Source organism: Syngnathoides biaculeatus, chromosome 10 (assembly GCF_019802595.1).
Source record: "Syngnathoides biaculeatus isolate LvHL_M chromosome 10, ASM1980259v1, whole genome shotgun sequence".
Classification (NCBI taxonomy): domain Eukaryota; kingdom Metazoa; phylum Chordata; class Actinopteri; order Syngnathiformes; family Syngnathidae; genus Syngnathoides; species Syngnathoides biaculeatus.
The window spans coordinates 11,232,995-11,260,742 of record NC_084649.1 but is presented as its reverse complement, the minus strand read 5'-3'; the positions used below and the strand labels follow the sequence as shown (position 1 = coordinate 11,260,742).

The following is a 27,748-nucleotide window of genomic DNA, read 5'->3' as shown; positions in this document are numbered from 1 at the left end:
AACGTGAGAAGGCGGCGCCAGTACCGCCCCCTCCTGGACAGCAACGTGAGAAGGCGGCGCCAGTACCGCCCCCTCCTGGACAGCAACGTGAGAAGGCGGCGCCAGTACCGCCCCCTCCTGGACAGCAACGTGAGAAGCGGCGCCAGTACCCACCTACCGCCCCCTCCTGGACAGCAACGTGAGAAGGCGGCGGCAGTACCGCCCCCTCCTGGACAGCAACGTGAGAAGGCGGCGCCAGTACCGCCCCCTCCTGGACAGCAATGTGAGAAGGCGGCGCCAGTACCGCCCCCTCCTGGACAGCAACGTGAGAAGGCGGCGCCAGTACCGCCACCTCCTGGACAGCAACGTGAGAAGGCGGCGCCAGTACCGCCACCTCCTGGACAGCAACGTGAGAAGGTGGCGACCCCATCGCCCTCGCCACCTCCTGGACAGCAACGTAAGGCGGCATCAGGTCGGTCCCCACTGCCACGTGAGCTTGCAGTGCATCCGTTGAAACAGCAACGTGGGCGTGGCGCGGTGGCGAATCCGTTTCCAGGGCAACTTGAACGAGAGTTGGCAGAGAGTCAGTCGAAACTGACACGTGGGCGTGTCTCGGGAGCGGGTCAGTTCCGACTGCCGCGTGAACTCTGCTCGGAACAGCCAAAACCTCGACGTGGGAATGGCGAGGAGGCGGGTCAGTTTCCACAGCTACGTGCGCTTGGCGAGGTGGCGAGTCCGTACCCACTGCGACGTGCACTTGAGGTGGCGAGTCCGTTCCCACTGCGACGTGCACTTGGCAAGGGGGCGGGTCGGTTTCCATGGCACCGTGAACCTGAGCAGGCGGAGAGTCAGTCGAAACTGACACGTGGGCGTGTCTCAGGAGCGGGTCAGTTCCAACTGCCACGTGAACCTGCATCAGCAGCGAGTCCGTCGCCGTTGCGACGTCAGAAGAGCTTGGCTGGTTCGCCAATCCCTGCCGGACCTGGGCCGTGAGAGCCGCCAATTCGACGCTCTGCCGCTCTATCTCCGCCCGCATTTCACGGTAGAATGCCTCGTGATTTGGCGGCTCCTCCTCACTCTGGGCTGGAAGCTTCGCTACCAGCTGCGGGTCTACGGGCTTTGCCGTTGCCGGCGAGGAGTGGGAGGACTGTGTCTTAGTTGCCGCGCAGCGGGAGGCACAAGGGAGCGCCCGGCCGGGGCGTCTCCTCTGGCCGCCACGCGGAGGTCCCGGGTAGATGGCCAAGCGGGTTCCCTCATACCGATAGGTGTACTTGGATCTACAGGGCGAAGTTGCTCGGGTGCTGGAAACGCGGGAAGGTGGGGCAAACTGTCAAGGATCAAAAGCGGGCAAAGAGACTCAAAATCAAAGTCGTCGGAGTCGTACGCAGGCAGCCCGGCATACAAATCACGGTCCTCCTCATATTCCGAAAAGTCAGAGTCCAGAAGAATATGAGGAGCCGGACGGGTCGTGTTCGGGACGTATTCATACCTCGCTGGCGGAGCGTAAGACCCGGGAGCGGAGGACATCAGGGAGCCTACCCGGATTGGACAGGCTTGGTCCTCCGGCAGACGGTCTACCTTGCGTCGGTCCCGGCGACGCCGGGTCTTTCCTGCTGGGTCCTGTATTGGCCAGTTCGTTCTATCACGTCCCATCGGAAACGAGAGTAGGACCCAAATGCAGGAACTCAGAAGACGCAAGGTAGTTCAAGAAGAGACACGTTTATTATATGCAGAGGTAGGGGATCGAGCAGGCAGTCCGGTGCAGCAGCGGTAGTTGTGACGTCGGGCGAAGAGAACAGATGAGCGGACAGGCAGGAGTCGGTACACGGGAGACCAATCAACGCAGGGAGAAGTATCAAAGGAGTCAGGCTTACAAGGTTGGTCGGAGAACGGACGAAGGTCGGTACACACAGGTTCGATCGGGGATACCGGAGCAAACGAATGGGACATGAAGATCATACGAACTGGCGCCGGGCAGTGGTCATCGTGGTCATATAAATCCATTGCGTAATCAGGCTGCATGAGGCGCAGGTGTGCACCTTCCAATCAGCGCAACCGCGGACACCCGCCCAGCCCAGGCTGGAGCGGCAGGATCATGACATAGTCCATATTTGGCGAAGACCGACCCCCTTTCCTTTGATTGGGTGCCTCCGTGTAGAAGACCCAACCTTCACTCCTTGTGGCACCACAGGTCTTTGTTATGTTGAAATCGTTGGCTCAGGAGCAGACAGGTAGGTGGACATCTTTGCTTGTGACGTAGACAAGCTTGAAAAATTGGAATGTCTCTGATTTTAAGCTTTATGGACAAAAAATATCCAGAACTCAGGAATGTGTAGACGACTTTATCAATTGATTGATTGATTTGATTTTTAGTAGAAAAGCCTGCCACGTGGTTTATCAAAACTGTTCGGAGAAGGATTATGGCAAAAACACGTGGTCTTCACTTCCGGAACACAAAAGGGAAGCGCCTAATGAAGGTGGCTGTAGTGAAGACCTGGTAAAGTTTCTCCGAGGAGGACACAAAGAATTTGGTGATGCTCATGTCATCTAGTCTGTGAGCACTCATGGGTGGCAACGACGAAAAATGTTATAGTGTGAGCAATCTACAGTATTTGTTAGAAAACCTTGAATGTCAGAATGAACTATGTCATATTCTTCAATGGAATAGAATATGGGCCAAATGTGGGGGGTTGAATGAAAGTGAGATTTGCCAATTTGCTCACATAAAAGATCCAATTGTCTCATAAAACCATTCAATGTTTCAAAAATTTCAATAAATTCTTCCAAAGCTAGATTTTCTTTTTACAGAATTCTACTCCTGTTTTTCCCCCCTGACTTAAAGTAAATAAAAAATTCTGCTGCATTGCTACTGCCTCACACCCGTTCCCAAGACCATATTACTATTCTTGTCCTTTAAAAACTCCACTAGCTTCCTCTCCTCCAACGCATCAAATCCCGCCCGTGTCTGACAAAGGCCTCCTTAACCTGTCACCCTCTTACCACACTGACCCCACGGCCCCCCTGCCATCCCCTTGTTGCTCTGATGCAAACCTTTCCCCACCACTCAGGACCAAGCACCCGAGCGACAAATACCATCTACACAGCTACCGTGACGTTTCAAATGCCATCAGTGGCCCTAAAAACACGACTTTAATCGTAAAAATGGAACACTATTTGTGAAAATGTCTATCAGGGCAATAGAATACCTCATGTACTTGAGTTATCAAGTTTTTTTTCCTCCTGGATTCTTAATGGAGATTTTTACAGCTGTTTCAAGTACTCATTCCACGTGATTTAGCAAAGTCCACAAAGGTGGCAGTCAATTTTCACAGGGCTAATGACAATTTGTTTCTTTTGAACATGCATCAGATATTCTGACAGCTACGTTCTAGTCCTTTGGCAGGATTGTTTTGCTTTGAATGACCCGAGGTCCAGTCACGAGGAGTTTTCTACAGGGAGAAACATTTAGGGAATAATTGTTATGTAACTTCGCTGAGAGGAGAGGAATTTGGAGGGTCACGAGCTGCCAAATTCTGTGTAAAAAATATTAAATGCAGACAGGTGTATCTAAAAATGTCATGATGTTTCTATCCATACGCTGTGACGTGATTGGAAATTCCTATTTCATCGTCAACTTGTTTCAACAGCAGGGATTCATATTCTGGCAATGCAACACCTACCTGTGAGGGTCCCAGCAGAAGAAATTATGTTGCCGCTGAAGATGAACCTTCAAACAACTTCCTGCTGGAATACAATGTGTGACGGATGAGATGTGATGACTTTTCCAGCACGATACAACCTCTTAAAAGCAGCTGCTCGTGGGGACACTTGAGCACAGCCAGCCTTCACTGTAGGGGAAAAAAAATCAATTCAAACCTCCCTGCGTCATTCATTCATCAATCAATCCCTTTTCTCAGCCGCTTATGCTCACACGGGTCATGGGAGCGCTGGAGCCTATCCCAGCTATCATTGGGCAGGAGGCAGGGTACACCCTGAACTGGTCGGCAGCTAATCCCAGGGCACACTGAAACAGAAAACCAGCGGCACTCACAATCACACCTACGGGCAATTTAGAGTCTCCAAGGAATGCATGTTTTTGGAGTACCCGGAGAGAAAACATGCAGACAGGGGTGCACCATGCTAACTCCACCCAGGCGGGACCGGGATTTGAACCTCGGTTTTCAGAACTATGCCGGCCAGGCAGCGCAATTATATATCAACAAATGTCCAACAATACTGATAGAAGTGAGCTCGATTGTTTTAGTGTCTACGAAGATTGAAAGATGAATAGGAGGCAAGAAACATAAATTTTTTTGTACAAGACACACAACATTAATTTTTGTTGCGGACCACAATGTGGTTATGGTTTCCCTCAAAAAACTTACAGATGTTCAATTACCTCATTATGTTTGTACACATGTAATAATTTTTACTTCAGAAGGCTTTGTTTGTTCAAATATTATAATTTATTTAAAAAAATGTGATAGTATGGGGAAAATGCTTGCACCATCTAAATGTTTTGAACAATTATGGTCGTAGAAATACAGTACACACACACACACACACACACACACACACACACACACACACACACACACACACACACACACACACACACACAAAATAGTTATCTTGGGGGCCGAATGGGCCCCCCCAGACTTTAAGTTTGACACCAGTGACCAAAGGCACGAAATCCATGCCTCGTGCTTTTTCAGTGTAGGCTTATATGGCTTTGTTAAAAAAAAAAGAAAAAAAAAAGATTGTGACTCACTTTCTCAAATTCTTGTTAAGAGCTGCATGAGACAGACACGATGATAAAACAACGGACATCTGCTCGATCAACTCAGATAGGATGTGATTGTGCAAACCTTCAAATGACTCACGTTTACGCAGAAACCGTCAAAGCGCCTGGACCAGCTTATTGTGGTTTTCTGAGCAGAGATTTCAAGTCCTGCCTTGTGAAAGGAGCTTTTGTGACTCATTCGGTACCTAGTGGGGCTGCGGGCAGCACTCGCTCAGTCTCCTCCGAGCAAGTTTGGCGTGCGGAGCGCAGATGTCAGAATCCATCGTGCAGACACATTAGCGGGACAAAGGATTGTTTTTTTTTTTCGGGTCTCGGAGCGTGAGTCGCAGGTGTGCTCCACCCGCAGCAGCGTTCGGGTGTCTCCCCTCCTCCGTCCGACTATGTCTTGGGTCGTGTACATTGGCATGGAGGTGCTCATCGCCGTCTCGTCGGTCATCGGCAACGTGATGGTGGTGTGGGCCGTGCGCAGCAAGCGCTGGCTCCGGGACACCACGTTTTGTTTCATCGTCTCACTGGCCTTGGCTGACATTGCGGTGGGGGCTCTCGTCATCCCCCTCGCCATAACCATCAGCATCGGAGTGAAGACTCACTTCTACAGCTGTCTGCTGGTCGCCTGCACCGTGCTCGTCCTCACGCAAAGTTCCATCCTGGCACTGCTGGCCATCGCCATCGACCGCTACCTGAGGGTCAAAATACCGATGAGGTAGGCACGCGACCCCACACATCTTTTTGCGCTGAGCACGAGACTCTTTTTTTTTTTTGTGTTGTTTCGGTTCGTTTCCGTTTCGCCGCGAGTCTTGGACGAAGAACAATGGAGGTTAGTTGCAATTAGTTGGCGAAGCAACATGAATGTGGTTTGCAGGCACAGCGCCGCCTGAAAGTCACTCTGTCATTGAGCCCGAGTGCAAAATTCAACAGTGCAACTTAAATGAAGGAAGCAGCAACTTATTACATACTAATAGGGAGGAATGAAAAATAAAGGCTGTATTGCAACTGGGCAGCGTCATAGGCAGCTGCTGTTAGGGGATGCCTTCGGACATACATTTTCAGTTTGTGTTTAGTGTCCACTGCAAAATCTGGCAAGAAAATGAAGGTCGTGAAATGAAGAATATTTTTTTTTAATAGAAGCAAATTTGGTAGCACAGTGGTTAACTGGTTAGCATATCTGCCTGACAGTTCTGAGGACCGCCGTTCAAATCTGGTCTCACCTGTGTGGCGTTTGCATGTTTTCCACGTGACTGCATGGGTTTTCTCCAGGTACTCCGGTTTCCTTCGACGTCCCAAAAACATGCGTGGTAGGTTAATTGAAGACAAATTGTTTGTAGGTGTGAAAGTGACTGCGAATGGTTGTTGCTTTCTACAGTATGTACCCAGCGAGTGGCTGGTGACCATTTCAGGGTCGACCTCGCCTTTTGCTCGGAGTAACTTGCACGACAATTGTGAGGATAAGTGGTACAGAAAATGGGATGGATCAGCAAAACTAAAGTCAGCCAAAGTAACCGCAACATTTCTGGCATGCGTTCTTCTAGTAAACATCCATCTATCCATTTTTCTTTTGCTGTGTATCCTCACGAGGGAGTGCTGGAGCAATTTAGTGTCAAATTAATTTAGCATGTTTTTGGGATGTGGGAGGAAACCGTAGTGTCTGGAGAAAACCCACACGGCCACAGGGAGAACATGCAAACTCCACACAAGAGGGGCTGGGATCGAACCCAGGTCTTCAGAATTGTGAGACCAAAGCGTTACCAGCTGACCCACCGTTCCGCCTCTTCCAGTGAACAGCTAGGCTCAATACCACCCGCACCAGCGTCTTCAAACTAGGTTATTTATACAACCTACTCCTGTAGAATTATGACATTTCATATCTTAAGCCACACAGAGGCCCCGTAGCTCAGTGGTTAGAGCACTGGTTTGGTAAACCAGGGGTTGTGGGTTCGTACCCCACTGGGGCCTCCACTCCCTGAGAAGGGTTGCGTCAGGAAGGGCATCCGGCGTAAAAATTGTGCCAAACATATATATGCGTTCATCTGAGATGATACGCTGTGGCGACCCCGAAAGGGACAAGCCGAAAGGAAAACAACAACATATCTTAAGCCACACATAAATTCCGGTAGTAAAGGGAGACTAAGAAGGGACAGTATCTTGAGAATTTTAGGGGTGTCTGTGTGTGTGTGAGGGGCATAAAGGAAGCTGCCGGGTAAGAGGAAATATCTTGGGAGACATGAATAAGCATATTTTGCTCTGATTTGTGATATTTAATCTTGGTTAGAGTTGAGCATTTGCAATCAAGTGGTTCACTCGTCCGACTTCTGCGCATGCAGCGTGAGTTCAGTTCCCACTCAGTGAATGTGTGAATTTGACAATGTCGCAAATAATTGTGTGTCTATACATATGTCCCTTGGGATTGACTGGCAACTAATTCAGGGTGTAGACGCTGAAAGCCAGCTGGAATAGGTTTCAGATCCCCAGCATCTCTCAACCCGAGCAATATGGAACATAGTATGAATTTCTATAATAAATTCCGAATTGATGATGAACTCCGGTCAACTTGAATCTCTATAGGAGCATCTATGTGAGGAGTTTGTATATTCTAAACAAGTGAAGTACACGGTAGCGTTTGAAAAAAAAGAAAAATACTGCTTTACGCAGTGAGGAGGACAGCGATGGACAAAATGATAAAGGTGAAGAGTCTGAAATACAATCTAAAATGTTATTAGCTGTAACGGCCCTTTCCTTTAGAACCCTCTCATAGGTGTAATGGAGTTGAGTTTTGCAGATGACCCTTCACAAATATAACTTGGCAACACCAAATGACTATATTCAATTGATTTACGTGGGAGACATTTTTCACCCTGTAATCACCGCCGTGTTGAAACTTGACTTTCCTGTTAGAAAATGATGCAAACTTTTTAAAGAAACAAATTCACTTTCAATTTGCTCGTGTGACAATAAACTCGGAATATTCTGAGAAAGGATACAGCGATTGGTCAATCGGCTCATGCTGGCTGCTTAGCGTATGTGCATATTTTCTCAAACTGGCAAAGGGCACACAAAAACACTAGTGGAATGCATTCTTGAGTTTTCATCGCAGTCTGGATTTGAAATGAACTCTTATCTGAATGTTTCTCATTTTTGGGGGTTTTGCTGCAAGGTTTTGTTTGCGCAAACACAACAATGTTTATCACCAAAAGAACACCAAACCTACGGTGAAGTAACCTTATATCGCTCGCCTAAAATTCTTTCAAATGAAGAAGTCTTGGGAAAGTATCAATTCCTGAAATCATCCATACCGTTCTTAGCTCGGCTGACATCAACCGTGTGTGTGTGTGGGTGGGTGTGTGTGTGGTGGCAGAGAACGGAACTACCGCATTCTCACCAGTGAATCTTTGCTAAACAATGCAGCCAGAGTGCGGGTGGATGAGGGGGAGAGAGTGTACTGAGGATGACTTATGATACTTTTACTGTGAATGAACGATATCGATCAGTCAGTGTGAGATAACGCTCTTATTCTGGCCTGAGTGATTCGTTCACTGCAAATGAACAGCATTTGAACTTAGTGGTTGCAACAGTTTCCTCATTGTGGGCAGTGGCGGCTGCTAAGTACTGTCGAGGCTGCTCGGGCACCACAGACACACACGTGTGACCACAAAGCATGATTATTATCAGTACTTTCCTTTCAAGACAAAAAAAAAAAAAAGATTTTTATCAAAGACCAATCAATCAGATAGACGAACGATCAATGGAGGCGATAAAGCTCAATGATGTCCGCTGACACATTCTGTCTCCATGCATGCAGCACTTACTTTCATATTCTTTATTGACACGAACACATCCTGGTCGAATCCTCTATTCTCTTGGTATTTGTTTGTTTCAAGTGGTACACGTCATCGTATCTCTGCGACTTTGAATGTAATTAAGTGCGCCAACACTGGCCGCTTGCTTACTGTCATGATTTGCTGCGTTTGGGGTCTCAATATTTGTCTCCAGAAAGAGTGAAGAGTAAGAATCTTTTTAAACATGTCACTCTGTTTATATCAGGGGTGTCAACTCTCATTTTTGTCACGGGCCACATTGTAGTTACGATTTACCTCAGAGGGCTGTTATGACTGTGAATCCAGGAAAATCTATTGCCTCATGATATTTACAGATGAAATTTATGAACTAGTTTTGCATCAGAAATCAAGCGTAATGGGGTTTTCAACTATTGTTCACGTTTGGGAACACAAAATTGCGTGCAATATCTCAACTTTATCATTTATGATATGACAACTTGAAGTTTTGTGACAAAAATCATGGAAGTTAATATACATGATTTGCCTTCGCGGGCCACATGAAATCATGCGGCGGGCCGGATCTGGCCCCCGGGCCTTAGGTTTGACACCCGCGGTTTATATGATCAAAATGTTAGAATTACAGTTCTCTGTCTACTCGTTTATGTGAACAGACAGCTGATACTGTCAAAGGTAGCTCCAAAATACTTTGTGTGAATGGTAACAGGTGCATACACAGAATTATCATCCCTTCTGCCATCCAATTGTAGAGCATATAAATGATCTATGGCATCCAACATACCCTTGTTGGGAATCACTGCTCTAGAATATTGCAACAAAGTTACGCTGCATAATGCATGTGGCGATCACTGAAGCGTGCCAGTAGAAAATTGCAAGAGATAGAGTCCAAGTTTGAACACACATCTTCCAAGTCATCTAGTTATCACATTTCAATTATGTTTCGTAAGGAGGCCCACTAAATTGTGATGGCTGACTAGAAACATTACCTTACACTACCTCATACAGGAGTAAATAGTGCCTTACAGAAGAGGGAAGATTTTTGGGACTATAATTAATATAACTTTTTAAGAGTACAGCAACAGTTCTAACTAACCACTTTGCCCTTCTCCCTTGTCACCATAGCTACAAGCGAGTGGTGACCCCTCAGCGAGCCGGCTCGGCAGTGTTGCTGTGTTGGCTGGTGTCCCTCATAGTGGGCCTCATACCTATGTTTGGATGGAATAATTTCCGTCGTCTCTATGACAATGGCTCCCTTGTCAGCGACGACCTCGTTGTGGAGTGCCAGTTTGAGACAGTCATCAGCATGGATTACATGGTCTACTTCAACTTCTTTGGCTGGGTGTTGCCCCCATTAGTCCTCATGCTCATCATCTATGCGGAGATTTTCTACATGATTCATAAACAACTCAATAAGAAGGTGAGACCATCTTCTCCTATTTCTGAAGCCATAATATTGCACTAGAATATGACTCGAATACAAGAGTACCAGTAACAGGCCACGACACCAATTTACAGCCAATTTTAGGAGAAAAAGAGAAGACGCCCCCGTTTGCAATATAGCTTTCTTTCAATTTATCACTGGTGTGGTTCACTTCAATTTGGTGCACACTTTATTGCATTTGTAAAGGTGCCCAAAATATTTAACGCTTATGGAAGGTGGTGCAAAGCACAAAAGTCATGTAGGTACACAAGACAACGAAATTAGCTTTCATATTTTTTTGATTGTACGATGCTGGATTGTTTCTTCAGCTGACACATGCTGTGACCATCCGGTTTCATACGCACATACTCCCAGCAGTAGGAACACAAGGCTGATCAGGGTTTACACAATCCCTGTACAAGCTTTGAGGGCTCTATTTCCGTAGACAGTACATCTAATCCTAAAGAAAAAAAATCCCAATTTTTGTGCAAGCGCGAGGTTCACTGCACCTGTTTACCAATTTGGCATACCAGTGTACGACATGCTGGGCTTTCTGTCCCACTGAGTGAGTGTCCCTCACTAAGTACCCAGTGAAGTGACAATTTGGCGGCAGAAAGTCGGCCTAAACTTACGCCAGCTGGGACTACACCTAAGTCCAGCGATGGTCAATTGTGAGTTTGAGGAATTTGATGAGGCACAAGCAGATAGATTTTGAGGGCCGCGGACGTATGTGGCGGATGTCAAATATATTCCTTTGAAAAATATGTGAACAGCCTGCATCAACCCCTTGAATCGTTGTAGAAATCAGTTCATTGAATGGATTAGAATTATCATTGTAATAGGCATTTTTTAAATCATCATTCCTGGAGCTCAGGGGTAGAGAACCTTCTCGACTGAGAGAGTCATAAATGCCAAATATCTTAAAATGTAATTTCAAAAGACCCATACAATATTTGGAAAACTAGGTGTATTTGTGCATTTATGTAAGATGAACACTTTTAGAGTACAATAAGTCTCTGAATTCTTTTAAATAACATCGTTACGCTAACCAATGATGAGAAAAGTACATACCTTACCATTAATGTGACTTCTAGTGCTTCATATGCCGTTAGTTTAAGGTTCATGCAGACGTTGAGACTTCCATCTGTTAATCGTGAATGTAATTCAGTTTGATTTGCCATCATGATGGTACGAAGGTGAACGGTTCTTGCCGACAAAGGCTTGTGTTTTATTTGTTTGATTATCTTTATGCAAAGTTGTCGAAATGTTTATTGGCAACATCGGGTACGAATGCTTTGGCATACTCCCCATATCTGTCAATTTAGACACACAGCAGAACCGTCTGTTTCCACAAAGGCTGTCCATTCTTGTTAAAAGCTTTGGTACTCCTCATATTTTTCTCTTTGAGCGACTTTTGTTTACTAAAAGGCGTTTCCATAATTAGTTGCTTCAACAGATTGTCGTTCAGCCCTTTTGCACCTACGCGCATCGACTTCCGCGGCAAACTACAGCAAGTCCACTAGGACAAACTGTCTGTACATCATTTGTGTTCCATGCATGACAGAAATCACAAGTACAGTTTGTCATTATGAGGATCTCTGCGAGCTATATGGAACCATCAAAAGAGCCAGGTATGGCTCGCGAGCCATAGGTTCCCAACGCCCGCTCAAGTTGGAACGGAGCTATGCAAATGAACAATCAGGGGTGAGAATAGAGATCTGTAGACATATTCAAGTTGCCAGTGGTTATCACCATCACTTTGTATTTAATAAGGACACCTCCTCACATTGTCAAAAGCAGACACAATGCTCCTGTCACGCATGGATCACCGCGTCCTTTTCTGCTCGGAGACGTCGCCATGCGAGACTGTCAATGCGAAACATCAAAAGGGAATGAGAGCAGTCACTTGGAATGGCGGCAAAAGAAGACGGCTGCGAAAGAAGACGGCTGTGTTAACTCCCACACCAGCGCAGACCGCCCATACTTCAAGTGCGCCAACTTGTACGCATCTGTGCAATACATAGGTTTCCGATGACATCACCACAGTCCCAGGATTCCCTGGTCCGCCATCTTGTGTGTCACTACCGGTAATCGGAAACCTATTCTGGTCAAGCCACCCACCGACCATTTATGCTAGTCACAAAAATAGAGTCCTGAGAATGTGTTTTGTGGGAATCTGTGTTGTATATCCCAAAAGTATTTGATTGGGTTGAGGATAAAGGCTTCCAAGTAAATCAGATAAAACTCATCCAAGCTTGTGTTTATCGACCTTGCTTTTTTGCACTATGGCCCAGTCATCTGCAACATGAAAGAGCTGTCCCCAAACGTTCCCCAGAGATAGTGGCTGGATAAGACTAAAAGACCAATGTCAGACTTGAGCCATAAAATGTTGCCGTATTTTGGTCAGACAGTGGCAAAACACACAGGGTATTCCAATAACTTTGTATCCCGTCTTTTACAATAACTGGGGCTAATCTTGTCAAATACAACACTGTCAGTAGGCAGCACTAGAAAACATGTCACCGGTTAACGCGACCCGATACACCCATTACCATGGCGATAACAACAACGGATTGCTCCGATGTATTTGGGTAAAAAAAAAAAAAGAAAATGGGTGGTGATAGTCACCGGTACTTCGGAGGGGACACTCATTCAAGGATTGCTCAAGATATGTTCACGTACTTTTAATACGATACAGATCGCAAGCAGGTAACAAAACATTATGTAGCCTAGCAAGCTAGTGCTAGCTCTAATGGTCGTAAATAAACTTGCCAGCATTCTGTCATATCATGCTCCAGTGAACATTGGTTTGAGCGTGTAAAATGTTGCCAATGACGTCAAACCATGTTGACAACGACAAGCATAGGAGGCGATGCGCCAGTCACAATACCCAATCCTATTGCTCGACGTCAAGGTGCGCTGTCGGACTGTCGTTGTTGATATGTCACACCACGTGGAAGATACACCTCAAAAAATCAAATACGCTCAATTTTTCATTTTGGTGCCATAGGGCTATCGGAGGTCCAAATTGCTGGTCATGGATTATGTGACAAGCTGTGTCGTTCCTGACAAAATATGTCGGGCCTGATCTGGAAAATTGCCTGCGATAGTTTGTCGGGCCGATATTGGGGCGAACAATCTATAGTCTGATCTAGGGATTATGTTAGGAGGTTACCAGTGGGGTCGATTCTTAGTTCTCTTGGATGGGCTCAGCCCGCAGGAATCCATCAGGGTATATAATGTGATGGTGGAGAGTAGGAGGTGGGGAAGGTGTATGTGCTATCTTAAATTCCGCTGCACTTTACGATGATCTGGTATAATCATTATGATGGGATATAAATAGATAATGATAATATCTAACAATAATAGCCCCCCTTCTGCCTCAGTAAATGTCAGAATAGAAATTAATTTTGAAGCATGTTCCTTTTTATATAGTGAGCATCTAAGTCGAGAAAACGCATGAAAGGTTCAAATAATAAATTTAACCCTCTTGTTCCGATATTTTAAGAGACATAAGTAGGCCTGTTAAACTCCGTAGTAAGATGAACCCCATGACTGTGGTGTATGTAAAGCCTTTATTTTGTCATAATGGCAAAAGCTTGCAATGTCATCATCCAAATCAAAGTTTTCAAACGTTCAAGACTGATAAAATTATTACAAACACAGCACAGTGATGGCAGGTGTCGGCTGTGACAACCAGCAGTGTACGTCAGTCTGCGTCTGTTCCACAAAGCATTAGATGGAAACACCTGTGTCATCAATCGGAACTATTTTTCAAACGTCTGAGAAGCATTTGTGATGCAATGAATACAAAAGTAAGATGATGAAAGGTGTTTTTACTGTGAAGATGTGCAAATGAATCTGTAAGCACTTACCTCATAGGATGCTGTGGTTTGTCTTCTTTGCTCAAGGAGGAATCTCAATGGTCATTTTTTTTTCCTCAAGAACAAGATTTAAAATAATTCACGATCACCATTTTAACTCAGTTTCTTAAAAAAAAAAATCTTCCAGATTTCAGCAAAACTACACCAGAAAACACATAGAGGTTCAAAAAGGGTGGTGACAGCCCGAGGTGCCCAACATGTAGACAGGCCAAAATCTGTCTGGAAAAAAAAAAAAATCTATATTTCATAACAAAACAACCCCAAAAATACTTCTGAATATATTTTGGGGAGAATTTTGTCTGCAGACATCATTTGTAAATCCAGAAGTATGGAATGAGTGCCAATGTTCACCAGATTAGATAGGTCCTAGTATTAGTAATCATGAAAGAAAGCGTATTTATTTTTGTCCATTAACAAATATGTTAATCGGGTTTACAGTCTATATATGCTGATATTGTTGTTCTTTGTCTGTGTGCAGGTGACAGTGAGCCACGCAGACCCCAGCCATTACTTCGGCAAGGAGCTCAAGCTTGCCAAGTCCTTGGCTCTTGTTCTTTTACTTTTTGCGGTGAGCTGGCTTCCCCTTCACATCCTCAACTGCATCACACTCTTTTGCCCCAAGTGTGACAAACCATCAAGCCTCATTTTCGTCGCCATCCTCCTAACCCACGGCAACTCCGCTGTCAATCCCGTCGTGTACGCTTTCCGCATTAAGAAATTCCGCACAGCCTTTTGGAACATTTGGAATCAGTATGTCCTTTGTCGGGACCTGACTGGTCAGCTTCCTCAGAGAGGCAGTCAGAGAATACAAAATACCGCGAGGAGGCTGAGACACAACATCGACGATGACGACGATGATGTGTGACCCTTGGGAAACAGGCGGTTACAATGCCCTCAAACTAATTATTTGCACTGTAATACCCAGGATTTGGGATTATTTTTTTCAAAACTCTAGGGATAAGAAAAGGACCTTATTTAAAGGATGGCAAACAGATCAAAACTTTTATTCCATCCAGGACTCTCCATGTGAGGATAATTTGACAAATGAGACTGACTCCGATGGGAATGTTTTTGTTTATGTCTCGACCAGCACCACTATTTGGTGATGTCATATGGGAAATGGGGCTTACCATCAACGTGAATGACTGTCATAGGGATATTTTGACGAACATGAAGTAATATAGTACACTACTGTTCACTCTTTAGTGAGTAAACCGGTGAGTCGGATTCATGATGTTGAACAGCGGTAATGTGGCACTGGCCACATCCATCCATCCATCCAAATTTCTGTTTCGGTTGCAGGCTTTTCATATAAGTAATTGACAGTCAAGTAGGCGCTTTGAGGAATTGAGAGGGGGAAGGATGAATGGAAAAATGCAAAAAAAAAAAAAAAAGGAATGCTAAATGATGCAATAAGATGTGCTGAAGTCAGAATGAATATACATCCACAATGTCACATGCTTTTTTGACAGGTGTGTTGTGTATCAGCAGATACGAAGCTGATTTGCTTGTGTTTTTGTTGCCGAGTCCCAAATCATCATACTTGTGGTCCAAGCCTGAAACATCAATGTAACAAGCATAATACAACAGTACCGGTATTGCTGTGAGGAAAAACTTGGTCACTGTCTCCACCCAAATATGACTTGGATTTTAGAAAATGGTTCAAATCCTGGCCTAATTTAGAGTTAAAGTAAACTTCCGATTTTTTTTTTTTTTTAATGCGCATCATCCATCTGGAACCCCCCCGAGATATTTTCCAAAATCTATAAGGACTTTGACTTGTATTTTTGCCATTACATTTTATAAATAATTCATATCCCAGATAATTGTAGTGAAATACAATATTTTGGACCATTCTAAAGGATCCTGGTTACTGGATAATTTAGATCTGTACAATCGTTGATGATGTCAGATACGTACCATCACTGAGAGTAAATAAGTATTTAGTCATCCATCCATCCATTTTCTTTGCCTCTTATCCTCATGAGGCTCGCGGTAGTGCTGGAGCATATCCCAGCTGTCAACGGGCAAGAGGCGGGGTACACCCTGAACTGGTTTCCAGCCAATCGCAGGGTACATGGAGACAAACAGCCGCACTCACAATCACACCTATGGACAATTTAGAGTGTCCAATTAATGTTGCATGTTTTTGGGATGTGGGAGGAAATCGGAGTGTCTGGAGAAAACCCAACATGCAAACACCACACAGAGGGGTCTGTGATCGAAACTGGGACCTCAGAACTGTGAGGCCAACACTTTCCAGCTGACCCACCGCGCCGCCAGTATTTGGTCATCTACAATTAAAATATATATATATATTATAATGTCTTAGTTTTCCACATCATTTCCAGCTGAAAAAAAAAAAACATTCACATGGTATAAACTTACTTTAAATCAATATTGGGCCACAGTATAAATTATTTTTGGTGTAACTGTGTACAGTATTATTGTATTTGAAAATGATATATTTGTGGAATGCGGTACATAATGATATCACTATCATATGTAATAATAAAGTATTTGTACAAATATATCCTCCAATAATGCTTTCTCGGTACTCTCCAGCAGAGTAAACAAACACTGACATTATTTGAGGAAAGGCATTTTTCGACTGATTATACTTCATAAGATAAAGCCAGTCTTCTCTCTGCAGCGCTTACATTGAAAGTGTAAAAGGTACATTCATAGATACTGGCAACAAAATTAACTGTTCAATAGACAGAGCAGACTATTTTATTTGAAAGGATTCTTTAGTTTTTTCATAAACACTCCTTTGTCATGAAGTGGAGTGACTATATTACAGTATTTATATCTATCTTTAGTATTAAAAATATATATATAGGCCACAGATTTTCTCAGATTAGAACAGGCACAACGGCTCTTGACGTTCCTATGTATCTTTGTATTTATACAAATGGTCATACATTAGTAGATAAGTGTGCAAACGGCTTATACTACACCCCCAAAAATACATTGTTTCTTGTTCACAGCCAAACAAACACATTTATCAGATTTGCTATGGATAAGGAGATTTTAGATGTCTCGTTTGGGACTGCAGGCAGGGAGTTGCAAGGCAGAATAAAAACTCATTCACTTTCTTTTTATCAGAGCGATGACAAAGTTGCCACATGTGATTTAATTTTCAGTGACAGGGCAACGCCATCAAAGTAACTTCTGAGCAACGTTTTTATTGTAGCTTGATGAAATCAAATTGTCTGCAAGTTGTCTCATGAGGCTATGACCTTGTGCTGCTAGCTGCATGTCATGTAATTAATTCTAAGGCTGTTTTTACATGAAGTACCACCAAGCTCTCCTAGTACCACAGTAATGACAAATGTGTAAACATGGTAACGTAGTAGGACTCAGTGCCATTAAAAAAAAACATGGCAAACTTTTATTCCTAAAACTATCTACTGTATAGTATTGTAAGCCACTGTATAATTCTGGAGCTTCAATATTAACACTGCGCTAAAATGGGGGAAGGGAGGGGGGGGGAGTAGTGTATACCGTACTTAAAAAAATGTTCAATTAAAATGTACGCAAGTTAAATAAAATGTGCTTAAAAGTTTAAAAATTGGCATTTAAATATGCAATTAATGAAATTTACTGTAATAGATTTTGAAAGTTTAAACACCCTAATGCCTCTGCAAAGCTACAAGCTTTGATTGAATTGAAGTTTGATCATTGCAAATGTTGTAAATTATGCTCTTTGATTGAATTTGGTGATTCTTTCCACAAAGTGTTAAATGACATGCCAACACATCTTTTATCTTTCATATACTGTACACCATATCATCAATCCCTATGCCCTATGGGGGCACAAACCAGTGCAATCTGTAGGCCGGTCCCAAGCCCGGATAAATGCAGAGGGTTGCGTCAGGAAGGGCATCCGGCGTAAAAACTGTGCCAAACAAATATGAGCGTTCATCTAAAGAATCCCATACCGGATCGGTCGTGGCCCGGGTTAACAACGCCCGCCCCCGGCACTGCTAACCTGCAGGGCGTCGGTGGAAATTCAGCTACTGTGGGTCGAAGACAAAGAAGAGGAGGAAACCGGATCCAGCGTCAGAAGAAAAAGAGGAATGCACAGAGCCTACAACTGAGTGTAGGGACTTTGAATGTTGGGACTATGACAGGAAAAGCACAGGAGTTGGTTGACATGATGATTAGGAGAAAGGTTGATATTCTGTGCATCCAAGAGAGCAGGTGGAAAGGTAGTAAGGCTAGAAGTTTGGGAGCAGGGTTTAAATTATTCTACCACGGAGTAGATGGGAAGAGAAATGGAGTAGGGGTTATTTTAAAGGAAGAGCTGGCTAAGAATGTCTTGGAGGTGAAAAGAGTATCAGATCGAGTGATGAGACTAAAATTTGAAATTGAGGGTGTTATGTATAATGTGGTTAGCGGCTATGCACCACAGGTAGGATGTGACCTAGAGTTGAAAGAGAAATTCTGGAAGGAACTAGATGAAGTAGTTCTGAGCATCCCAGACAGCGAGAGAGTTGTGATTGGTGCAGATTGTAATGGAGATATTGGTAAAGGAAACAGGGGCGATGAAGAAGTGATGGGTAAGTACGGCATCCAGGAAAGGAACTTTGAAGGGCAGATGGTGGTGGACTTTGCAAAAAGGATGGAGATGGCTGTAGTGAACACTTATTTCCAGAAGAGGGAGGAACATATAGTGACCTACAAGAGCGGAGGTAGAACCACGCAGGTAGATTATATTTTGTGCAGACGATGTAATCTGAAGGAGGTTACTGACTGTAAAGTAGTGGTAGGGGAGAGTGTAGCTCGACAGCATAGGATTGTAGTATGTAGGATGATTCTGGTGGTGGGTAGGAAGATTAAGAAGACAAAGGTAGAGCAGAGAACCATGTGGTGGAAGCTGAAAAAGGAAGAATGTTGTGCAGCCTTCCGGAAAGAGGTGAGACAGGCTCTCGATGGACAACCGAAGCTCCCGGAAGACTGGACGACGACAGCCAAGGTGATCAGAGAGACAGGCAGGAGAGTACTTGGTGTGTCATCTGGTAGGAAAGGGGAGAAGGAGACTTGGTGGTGGAACCCCAAAATACAGGGAGTCATACAAGGAAAGAGATTAGCGAAGAAGAAGTGGGATACTGAGAGGACTGAGGAGAGGCGAAAGGAGTACATCGAGATGCGATGTAGGGCAAAGGTAGAGGTGGCAAAGGCTAAACAAGAGGCATATGAAGACATGTACACCAGGTTGGACACGAAAGAAGGAAAAAAGGATCTCTACAGGTTGGCCAGACAGAGGGATAGAGATGGGAAGGATGTGCAGCAGGTCAGGGTGATTAAGGATAGAGATGGAAATGTGTTGACTGGTGCCGGTAGTGTACTAAATAGATGGAAAGAATACTTTGAGAAGTTGGTGAATGAAGAAAATGAGAGAGAAGGAAGAGTTGAAGAGGCAAGAGTGAAGGACCAGGAAGTGGAAATGATTACTAGGGGGAAGTCAGAAAGGCACTACAAAGGATGAAAACTGGAAAGGCAGTTGGTCCTGATGACATACCGGTAGAGGTATGGAAGCAATTTGGAGAGATGGCTGTGGAGTTTTTGACCAACTTACTCAACAGAATACTAGCGGGCGAAAAGATGCCTGAAGAATGGCGGAAAAGTTTTCTAGTTCCCATTTTTAAGAACAAAGGGGATGTTCAGAGCTGTGGGAACTATAGAGGAATAAAGTTGATGAGCCACACAATGAAGTTATGGGAAAGAGTAGTGGAGGCTAGACTCAGGACAGAAGTAAGTATCTGCGAGCAACAGTATGGTTTCATGCCTAGAAAGAGTACCACAGATGCATTATTTGCCATGAGGATGCTCGTGGAAAAGTACAGAGAAGGTCAGAAGGAGCTACATTGCGTCTTTGTGGATCTAGAGAAAGCCTATGACAGAGTACCAAGAGAGGAACTGTGGTACTGCATGCGTAAGTCTGGTGTGGCAGAGAAGTATGTTAAAACAGTACAGGACATGTATGATGGCAGCAGAACAATGGTGAGGTGTGCCTTCGGTGTGACAGAGGAATTTAAGGTGGAGGTGGGACTGCATCAGGGATCAGCTCTGAGCCCCTTCCTGTTTGCAGTGGTAATGGATAGGCTGACAGATGAGGTTAGACTGGAATCCCCTTGGACCATGATGTTCGCAGATGATATTGTCATATGCAGTGAAAGCAGGGAGCATGCAGAGGAACAATTGGAAAGATGGAGACATGCACTGGAAAGGAGAGGAATGAAGATTAGCCGAAGTAAAACAGAATATATGTGCGTGAATGAGAAAAGTGGAGGGGGAAGAGTGAGGCTACAGGGAGAAGAGATAGCGAGGGTGGACGACTTCAAATACTTGGGGTCAACAATACAGAGCAATGGAGAGTGTGGTCAGGAAGTGAAGAAACGGGTCCAAGCAGGTTGGAACAGCTGGGGGAAGGTGTCTGGTGTGTTATGTGACAGAAGAGTGTCTGCTAGGATGAAGGGCAAAGTTTACAAAACAGTGGTGAGGCCGGCCATGATGTACGGATTAGAGACAGTGGCACTGAAGAAACAACAGGAAGCTGAACTGGAGGTGGCAGAAATGAAGATGTTGAGGTTCTCGCTCGGAGTGACCAGGTTGGATAGGATTAGAAATGAGCTCATTAGAGGGACAGCCAAAGCTGGATGTTTTGGAGACAAGATTCGAGAGAGCAGACTTCGATGGTTTGGACATGTTCAGAGGCGTGAGAGTGAGTATATTGGTAGAAGGATGCTGAGGATGGAGCTCCCAGGCAAAAGAGCGAGAGGAAGACCAAAGAGAAGGTTTATGGATGTGGTGAGGGAAGACATGAGGGCAGTTGGGGTTAGAGAGGAAGATGCAGGAGATAGGCTAAGATGGCAAAAGATGACACGCTGTGGCGACCCCTAACGGGACAAGCCGAAAGGAAAAGAAGAAGAAGAAGATATCATCAATTTTAATATGTTGCCCCTTTGACTATAGTAAAGCACACATTTGTTTGCAGCCCATTTCTCAGAATTGTTTAATCCCTTTTCCCAGTTTAGTTGCTCCCTTAGGTCAAATATAATTGTGTCTCATGAATCTATGTGCTGGGAAGTACTTTTTTGTGGTTTCCACGTGCCAGATTTAAAGATGTGCAAAAAGACAGCTGGAGACAACACTAAAACATGAAGATGTGTGTGAATGGCAGTTTAGCCCCATTAATTTGGGAAAATATTGAAGCATTTCCTTTGGCATGTTGGGAATTGAGCTCACAGACTACAAAAAATATGTAAATATTTTATAAAGCAATTTCCACTTGAAACTAATTATTTTGCCTCAAGACTCAAAAGGAAAAATGTATACTTTACCTTGGATGCCAGACTTCAACTGTTAAATACACTATTTGCTAAAAGTATATTAACAATAATACAGAACTATGAACAGTACATGCATATTTATTTGACTACAAACATGGGTGTAAATGTCTATACAGTACATACACCACCTTAATGAAATGACAACTGTTTTTAAACGTCATGTGCACCTGTGACATAACATTGGGGCGGGAAATAAATCTTTCAAAGCTAAGTGCAGAAAATAAAGGCTTTTTACAGGAAAAATAAATTATAAATTGAAAGATATATACACACACACACACACACACACACAAATTTTAAAAGTACACTCACAAGCTCAGAACCAAAGTTAAAAAGAAGTGTCAAAAGCGTGTTTAGTGGAATGTTATGTGATCAATTATGGCCTTTGTATGCTAAAAAAAAAAAATTGTCTACCTTTCAAATAGTAAATTCATAAAAACTACATTTCATGTACAGTACGTGTTACACAGCATATGGTAAACATGTTTTTGTTTTACAAAAGAAAATAAAAAATGTCAAATTTTTTCCACGAACTCAATCTGATTTAACAGCTGGAAGGACAGTAGAGGCTTTTTGGCAAAGTGTTTTACAACAAAAACTGTCTCAAAAACTAAGCACATTTTTAATCAAGTAATATTGGAATTGAGTATGGAAGGACAACTAACAGAGGGTATGTAAAAGATTAGGATATCAAATTCCACATTGTTTTTTTTTTTAATACATCTTACATCTCATCTACGAGATTCTTATTAGTATTGATAATATGGCTCCAGAAATTCTGTTGGTGCAGCATTGATCTTCAGCTTGGTTTCCTCTTCAATGAACCGTGATTCAAACATCTCCTATATTCTCTCTCACTTTTTCCTACAAGAAATCAAACAGGAAACACTCAAACACAACTCGTACAGGAAGAAAGTGCACATCGTCATATAAGATGCAAGACTCCCCCCCCCCCCACATAAGAGTTTTGTAATGCAACTCGTCTTCCTTCTATGGCTGCACGATATTGGGAAAAAAGGACTCGCTCAACTCAAACGTGCCTGCCTATTTTCGTTCTGAAGAGCAAAGGAGGAATACTGTACAATCTTTTAATCTTTGAGCATATCCAAACAGGTCAATTTTGAGATAACACTTGATTCACTATAAGGTACAGTACTGTACTTCAAAATGGCAGCAGACCCTACGATGTGACTATTGTGAACACGTACATCGCGATGACGACTCTCGGACAAAATATGGTGCAGCCTTACTTTATTCACAGATATATTGACAATATTTGTAACTTTGCATTGAAAAATCTGTATTACCAAGTACTATGAGACAGCTGGGGTTCCAAATACTTCGACTTCTTACAATTACATTCACAAATTCGGTGATTATTTTTTGGAACCTATACACTTATTTGTTGACACAGCTGGTGGAATATTTGTGCTCGTAGGTTTAATTTGTTGATTTATGTTTTTTAACTGCGTTTTGAGGAGTCGTGTTTTGCTGGCGGTCTTTGAACGCACCTCCAGCGCAATCCAAAATAAAAGCAACATATTTCTGCTTCCCTCCCAATCTTACTAGTTATGCCGTGTGGAGTTTTGAGAAGATGACTTTGGAAAGATAGCCGTTGCTTACAATTTCAAGTTAACCTGTTGAAAATGTATAATTTCAATTGTAAATAATTTCAGTTCAATGCCTCAATACGACCCTTGGATGTTTCCTGGACCCTTGGATTAAAACAATAGACCATTTATTGGAATTAAGAGAATACTTGTTCACCCAAAAAATTATATATAAAACATGATGAAACATGTTCGATTTTATGCGTGCAGCCAGTGGAAAACCACTAACAGTTTGACCTAATGACAAATACCAACTCATTTTGCCATATTATATATATATATATATATATATATATATACACACACACACACACACACACACACACACACACACACACATATACACACTTTTTTTTTAAAGCAAGCAGATTGGTATTTTTTTTTTACAGACATTGAGACTAATGTAAAAACAATTATGCTATTAAGCTAACAACATGCTAGAAGTGTGCCATTGAAGCTTTATGACGGTGTCTATTTTAAGTACTTTGTCCCCCTCTCCTGGCATTTTTATACTATTACAACCCCTTTTGAAGGGTCAGTTATTTGCAGACTTTTGCTACTAGCAAATCAACTCAGTCCCTTGCACTTTTATTGGGACTACGAAGTGAAGTGAAAAACACTGCCCTAAACATGAGTGAGTGAAAGTGCAAATTGAAACCAAACCGCTGCTGTAGTTGAAAAGGAGAACAAGCGGATTTACATTACAAATTAGTCACTTTTTAAAAAAGAAGTGAGTCACCAGTTAAATGATTTTCCTCAGCATTGAAAAGAGAAAAACATCAACTCACCCAGCCACCTTGCTGAGTTACCCAAGAGGCAACTCGGCTGTTCAGGAACGTGGTCACAGCCCTCTGGGCTTTGGTTTTCAGCTCGGGACATGATTCCTTAATGAAGAGCCCGAAGGCAACACAAACTCTGATGAGTTGCATTTCTGGAACCACATTAGCAGCCTTCTGAGAGATTTGAGTCTGCAACAAGGTCTCTATGCCATGACTGAAGGATCCCTCCATGGCCTGGGGAGGATGAGGGGAAAAAATAAATAAATAAATAAATAAATAATTAAAAAAAAAAAATACACACACACACACGTACAAACAAAGTAACTAGATTGCTTGCTGTTAGCAAAGACAATTTTAGCATTTATATTGTCTCACAACAAATATCTGCTTTGGTAGAACTGTTGAAAACATCTCCATTTAATCATAATTTGTACGCTAAATACGAAGACTGGCTTGCAGTTTATGAAGCCATCACAGACTTGTGTATCAGGTAACTATTGTGCATCAGGATTGTGTTTTCAGTGAACTCCAAGTAACGTGTGCATCGTCCATTTTTTCCCCTGCGTTTGTGATCTTAAGGGGCTCGACCAAGGTGACCTTTTTTGAAATTTTTGGAGGACCATGGAAGAATCCTTCCCCTAGTGCCTGAATGCAATGACAGGAGGATTACTTCAAAGGAAAAATAAACTTTCATCTGGGATTTAAAATACAATATAACTTTGGTAACGCCAGTACTGGAACCTTAATGATACCTTGCACATATTTTAAAGGTTTAAACTGATCGGTGTGCATTGCAAACTAAATAGAAGTTGTTGGTATTCTTTACTGTTTCACAAGGTTAGAAAATTTTGTGACTTGCTTTTTGAGTGAATGGAATATTATTGTTTGATCAGTGTTGACCTTGGAAAATTTTCTTTAAAAAAAAGAGCCCTAATATTTCAATCGTCTGTGTAAAAAGTGAATGTAAGTAATCTCCTAAACGCCCTGCAATAATTGGGACTTAGTGAGTGTCAATGATGGTGTCCAAGTGTGTCTACCTCTTGTACTAATGCCAGCTTCAAGTCAGCCAGGGCAGCCTTAAATTTGACATCTTCATTCAGAGACTCGGCCACTTCTTTCAGTTTATCAGCTATAGGAACTGGATCAAAGTTTTCTTCTGGAGGGAAAAACAATGCAGTCACTTAGAAAACATCAATTGACACCCATCACTATAAATGAATAAAACACTTTTTACTCATTCCAGTGGCTGTAGTAGTTGGCAATGAGAGTCCACGACTTACTACAGGTCAAATGTTGATGAATTCTTGTATGCTAAAGAAACTGTGTGTAATTAATTGCCGTAAATATTCATTAAAAATGAACAAAAACACCTTTACTCATTCTGATTGTTGTAGTAGGTGCTCACTACAGGTTAAACTTTGCTTATACAGTGGTGCCTTGGTTCACGAACACAATACATTCCAGAAGGCTGGTTGAAAACCAAAGCACGTTTCCCATTACAATGAATGGAAAATGGAATAATACCTTCCAAGCCTAAAAACAGTTTAAGTGATTTTTTTTAGCTTTTCCTGATAATAAACTGCGTAGTAGAAATACATGTATAGTTTAAATACTTTATATAATTGAATCATTTAAGAAATACATTAATTTTTTGCTTAAAATGTATGCTTTAGCCTAGTAGAGTATGCTAGGCTGGGATTGCATTGCTGTATCTGTAGCCGCTCAGCCCCCAGCCTTATAAACCTTTATTTTTTTTATTAACCAAAATGCAGAATAATTAAACAAGCAATAATGAGGGGGAAAAAAACAAATTGTTTTATTTGTACAGAAAGTACGTAACGTAAAAAAAACAAAAACTTGCAACGAGGTAAGGTTAATGGAACAAAAGAAAAAAGCAATGTAAAACAACAGTTTCAAATGTCTTTGGTGGGGTGATTCGCCCCTTTTTCACAAAGAATGTTTGTTTCTGCCATCTTTTAAGCACTTTTCTGAAGTGGCTCATCACATTATCATAAAAATTTTGCAGTGTTCTGCAACATTCAACTTTATTCGGGTGAAGTTCAGCAAAATTATGGATGTCGTTCCGTTTAACCCAGATACAGTACCTTTAATATCGGCACTTGAGCCTTCAGCCTCATCAGACATCTCCTCCCTTCCTCACCAACACTATCCCCAGCTAACTGCAGCTCGTTCATGAAAATAAGAAGCAACTTTTCGACTTCCTCCAAGATCTGTGGCCTCTGCTTGGTCAACACGGTTACTCCTTTAGCAACATCACTTGCTTTGAGGGCATCCTTGTGTTTTCGCCATGCCATACTTCGATAACTCAGAAACACGCACACCAGATATATGCTCCCTATCAAATCCTTCTTGAAGTCGATAGTTTTAAGCACCACTTTTGTTTTTGCAGCACCAGCAGTTCCACTTGCCTTCTTTGGAGCCATGATCGGGGTTAATGTTGCTCAATTTGAAGAAAAAAAGTCACTACAGTACTGGGAAACGTCCGCGAGCAGAGGAATGTGTGAGTCAACAGGTTGCGTTACGTCTTCTCCGTTTTTTTCGGGGGTGCATTCGAAAGCACAATAGCAAATCGTCGTGGGTCAGCTGGTCGGGGTGTTCGAATACCGATTTTCGTTCGAATACTAAAGCAAAAAAAAATCTCTAAATTTCCGAAAACCAAGATGTTCAAAAACAGAGGTACAGCTGTATCTCGATTTCTGGTTAAATTACATCCAATAATTTATCAACCGGTCGACCGATTCCCCGCTCATGGAATTAGTTGCGAACCATGCACACTGCGCCACAGTTCATTTGGGTTCAGCCGCGGTGCTTGATGTCTGCCAGTGTGAACCAGCATAAACTTACCCTTAAATCATCCTCAACTGCCTGAACCCAAATACTAGTCCTAAATGTCTGCTTTTTGTACACATCTGATATGTATTTAGGCTGGACACCTCTTTACATCTGCGTAACTTCCCGCTGTGCAGGAGCTAATCACGTTGAAGCCGGCCACGTCTTACCAAGAAAGTGGGATTTCTAAGAATGCCAGTGGGAATTTTACCCGTCAATCTGTGAAATGAGATGTTTGCCTGAAAAAAGCTGGGAGAGACTCCAGCATGCTAATGACCCTCATGAGGATAAGCGGTATAGAACATGGTTTCTGAGAAAAAAAAAAGTGTTTTGGATTTTATTTGTTTTCCCCAAGTGTTTTGGGGGAAGCACTGTAGATGACTGGTTCGGACAGCTGCCTCACAGTTCTGAGCACTGGTGTTCAAATCCCAGCACTGCCTGCATGATCCATGTTCTCCCAGTGCATGTGTGAGTTTTCTTGGGGTACTCCAGTGGTTAGAGCACTGGTTTGGTAAACCAGGGGTTGTGGGCTCGTATCCCACTGGGGCCTCCACTCCCTGAGAAGGGTTGCGTCAGGAAGGGCATGCGGCGTAAAAATTGTGCCAAACATATATATGCGTTTATCTGACATGACACGCTGTGGCGACCCCGAAGGGGACAAGCCGAAAGAAACACACACACACTCCAGTTTTCTCCCACACGGCAAAAAGATTCAGAGTAGGTTAATTGAAGACTCTAAATTGCCCGTAGGTGTGAATGTGAACGATTGTTTGTATGTGCCCTGCAATTGGACGCCGACCAGTTCAGGATGTACCCTGCTCTCGCCCGGAGATAGCAAGGATAGGCTCCAGCATGCCCGTGACCCAAGTGAGCATAGGCAGAACAGAACATGAATGAGTGAATGAATGAAGAAGTGTTTTGGTTTCTGTTAAGCGTTTCCCGTAATGTAAAATTGTTTCGCAATGTGCGAGTTTTGTATTTCCAGGCTACACAGTTCAAGATTTCACCATGACTACCACTGATAAAAAAAAAAAAAAATGAATAAATAAATAATAATAATAATAATTACAAAAAACTGAAGTATTGCACCATCTGTAGTCCATTTACAATTATTTTTTTAGATTACAAAAAAGATCTACTTGCAGTAATGCATGCAGCTAAAATATTATTTCATGCATCTCAAGCATCGAATTCACATTGTTGTTGCATTATAGCAGAAGATTTGACTTCAAAATTATTGGTAGGTTTTCATTTTGAAGGTGGCTTTCGCAGC

The 27,748-nt window shown here is 43.0% G+C and overlaps 1 protein-coding gene across 4 annotated transcripts; it reads left to right on the top strand.

Annotated features, from left to right (window-relative positions):
* Window positions 1-1,026: 1,026 nt before the first annotated feature.
* On the top strand, window positions 1,027-14,765 carry LOC133507574 (adenosine receptor A1-like). Of its 4 annotated transcripts, none has more exons than XM_061832762.1 (4): window positions 1,027-1,051; window positions 5,171-5,486; window positions 9,697-9,991; window positions 14,357-14,765. In XM_061832762.1, exons 1-4 carry the CDS (start codon window positions 1,027-1,029, stop codon window positions 14,741-14,743), a joined length of 1,023 nt encoding a protein of 340 aa, XP_061688746.1. In that variant the 3' UTR covers window positions 14,744-14,765. The 4 variants fall into 4 exon arrangements, with proteins under 4 accessions (XP_061688746.1, XP_061688748.1, XP_061688747.1 ...); XM_061832764.1 differs by lacking the exon at window positions 1,027-1,051 and adding an exon at window positions 12,809-12,821 and having other exon boundaries at window positions 5,098-5,486; window positions 14,364-14,765; XM_061832763.1 differs by lacking the exon at window positions 1,027-1,051 and adding an exon at window positions 11,792-11,807 and having other exon boundaries at window positions 5,098-5,486; window positions 14,364-14,765.
* The last annotated feature ends 12,983 nt before the right edge of the window (window positions 14,766-27,748 follow it).

Coding starts and splice junctions, on each gene's coding strand:
- LOC133507574 (XM_061832762.1), top strand. CDS start 1,027: ATGCCTCGTGATTTGGCGGCTCCTC. Junction 1,052..5,170: donor TCGTGATTTGGCGGCTCCTC/CTCACTCTGGGC, acceptor CGACTATGTCTT/GGGTCGTGTACATTGGCATG. Junction 5,487..9,696: donor AGGGTCAAAATACCGATGAG/GTAGGCACGCGA, acceptor TTGTCACCATAG/CTACAAGCGAGTGGTGACCC.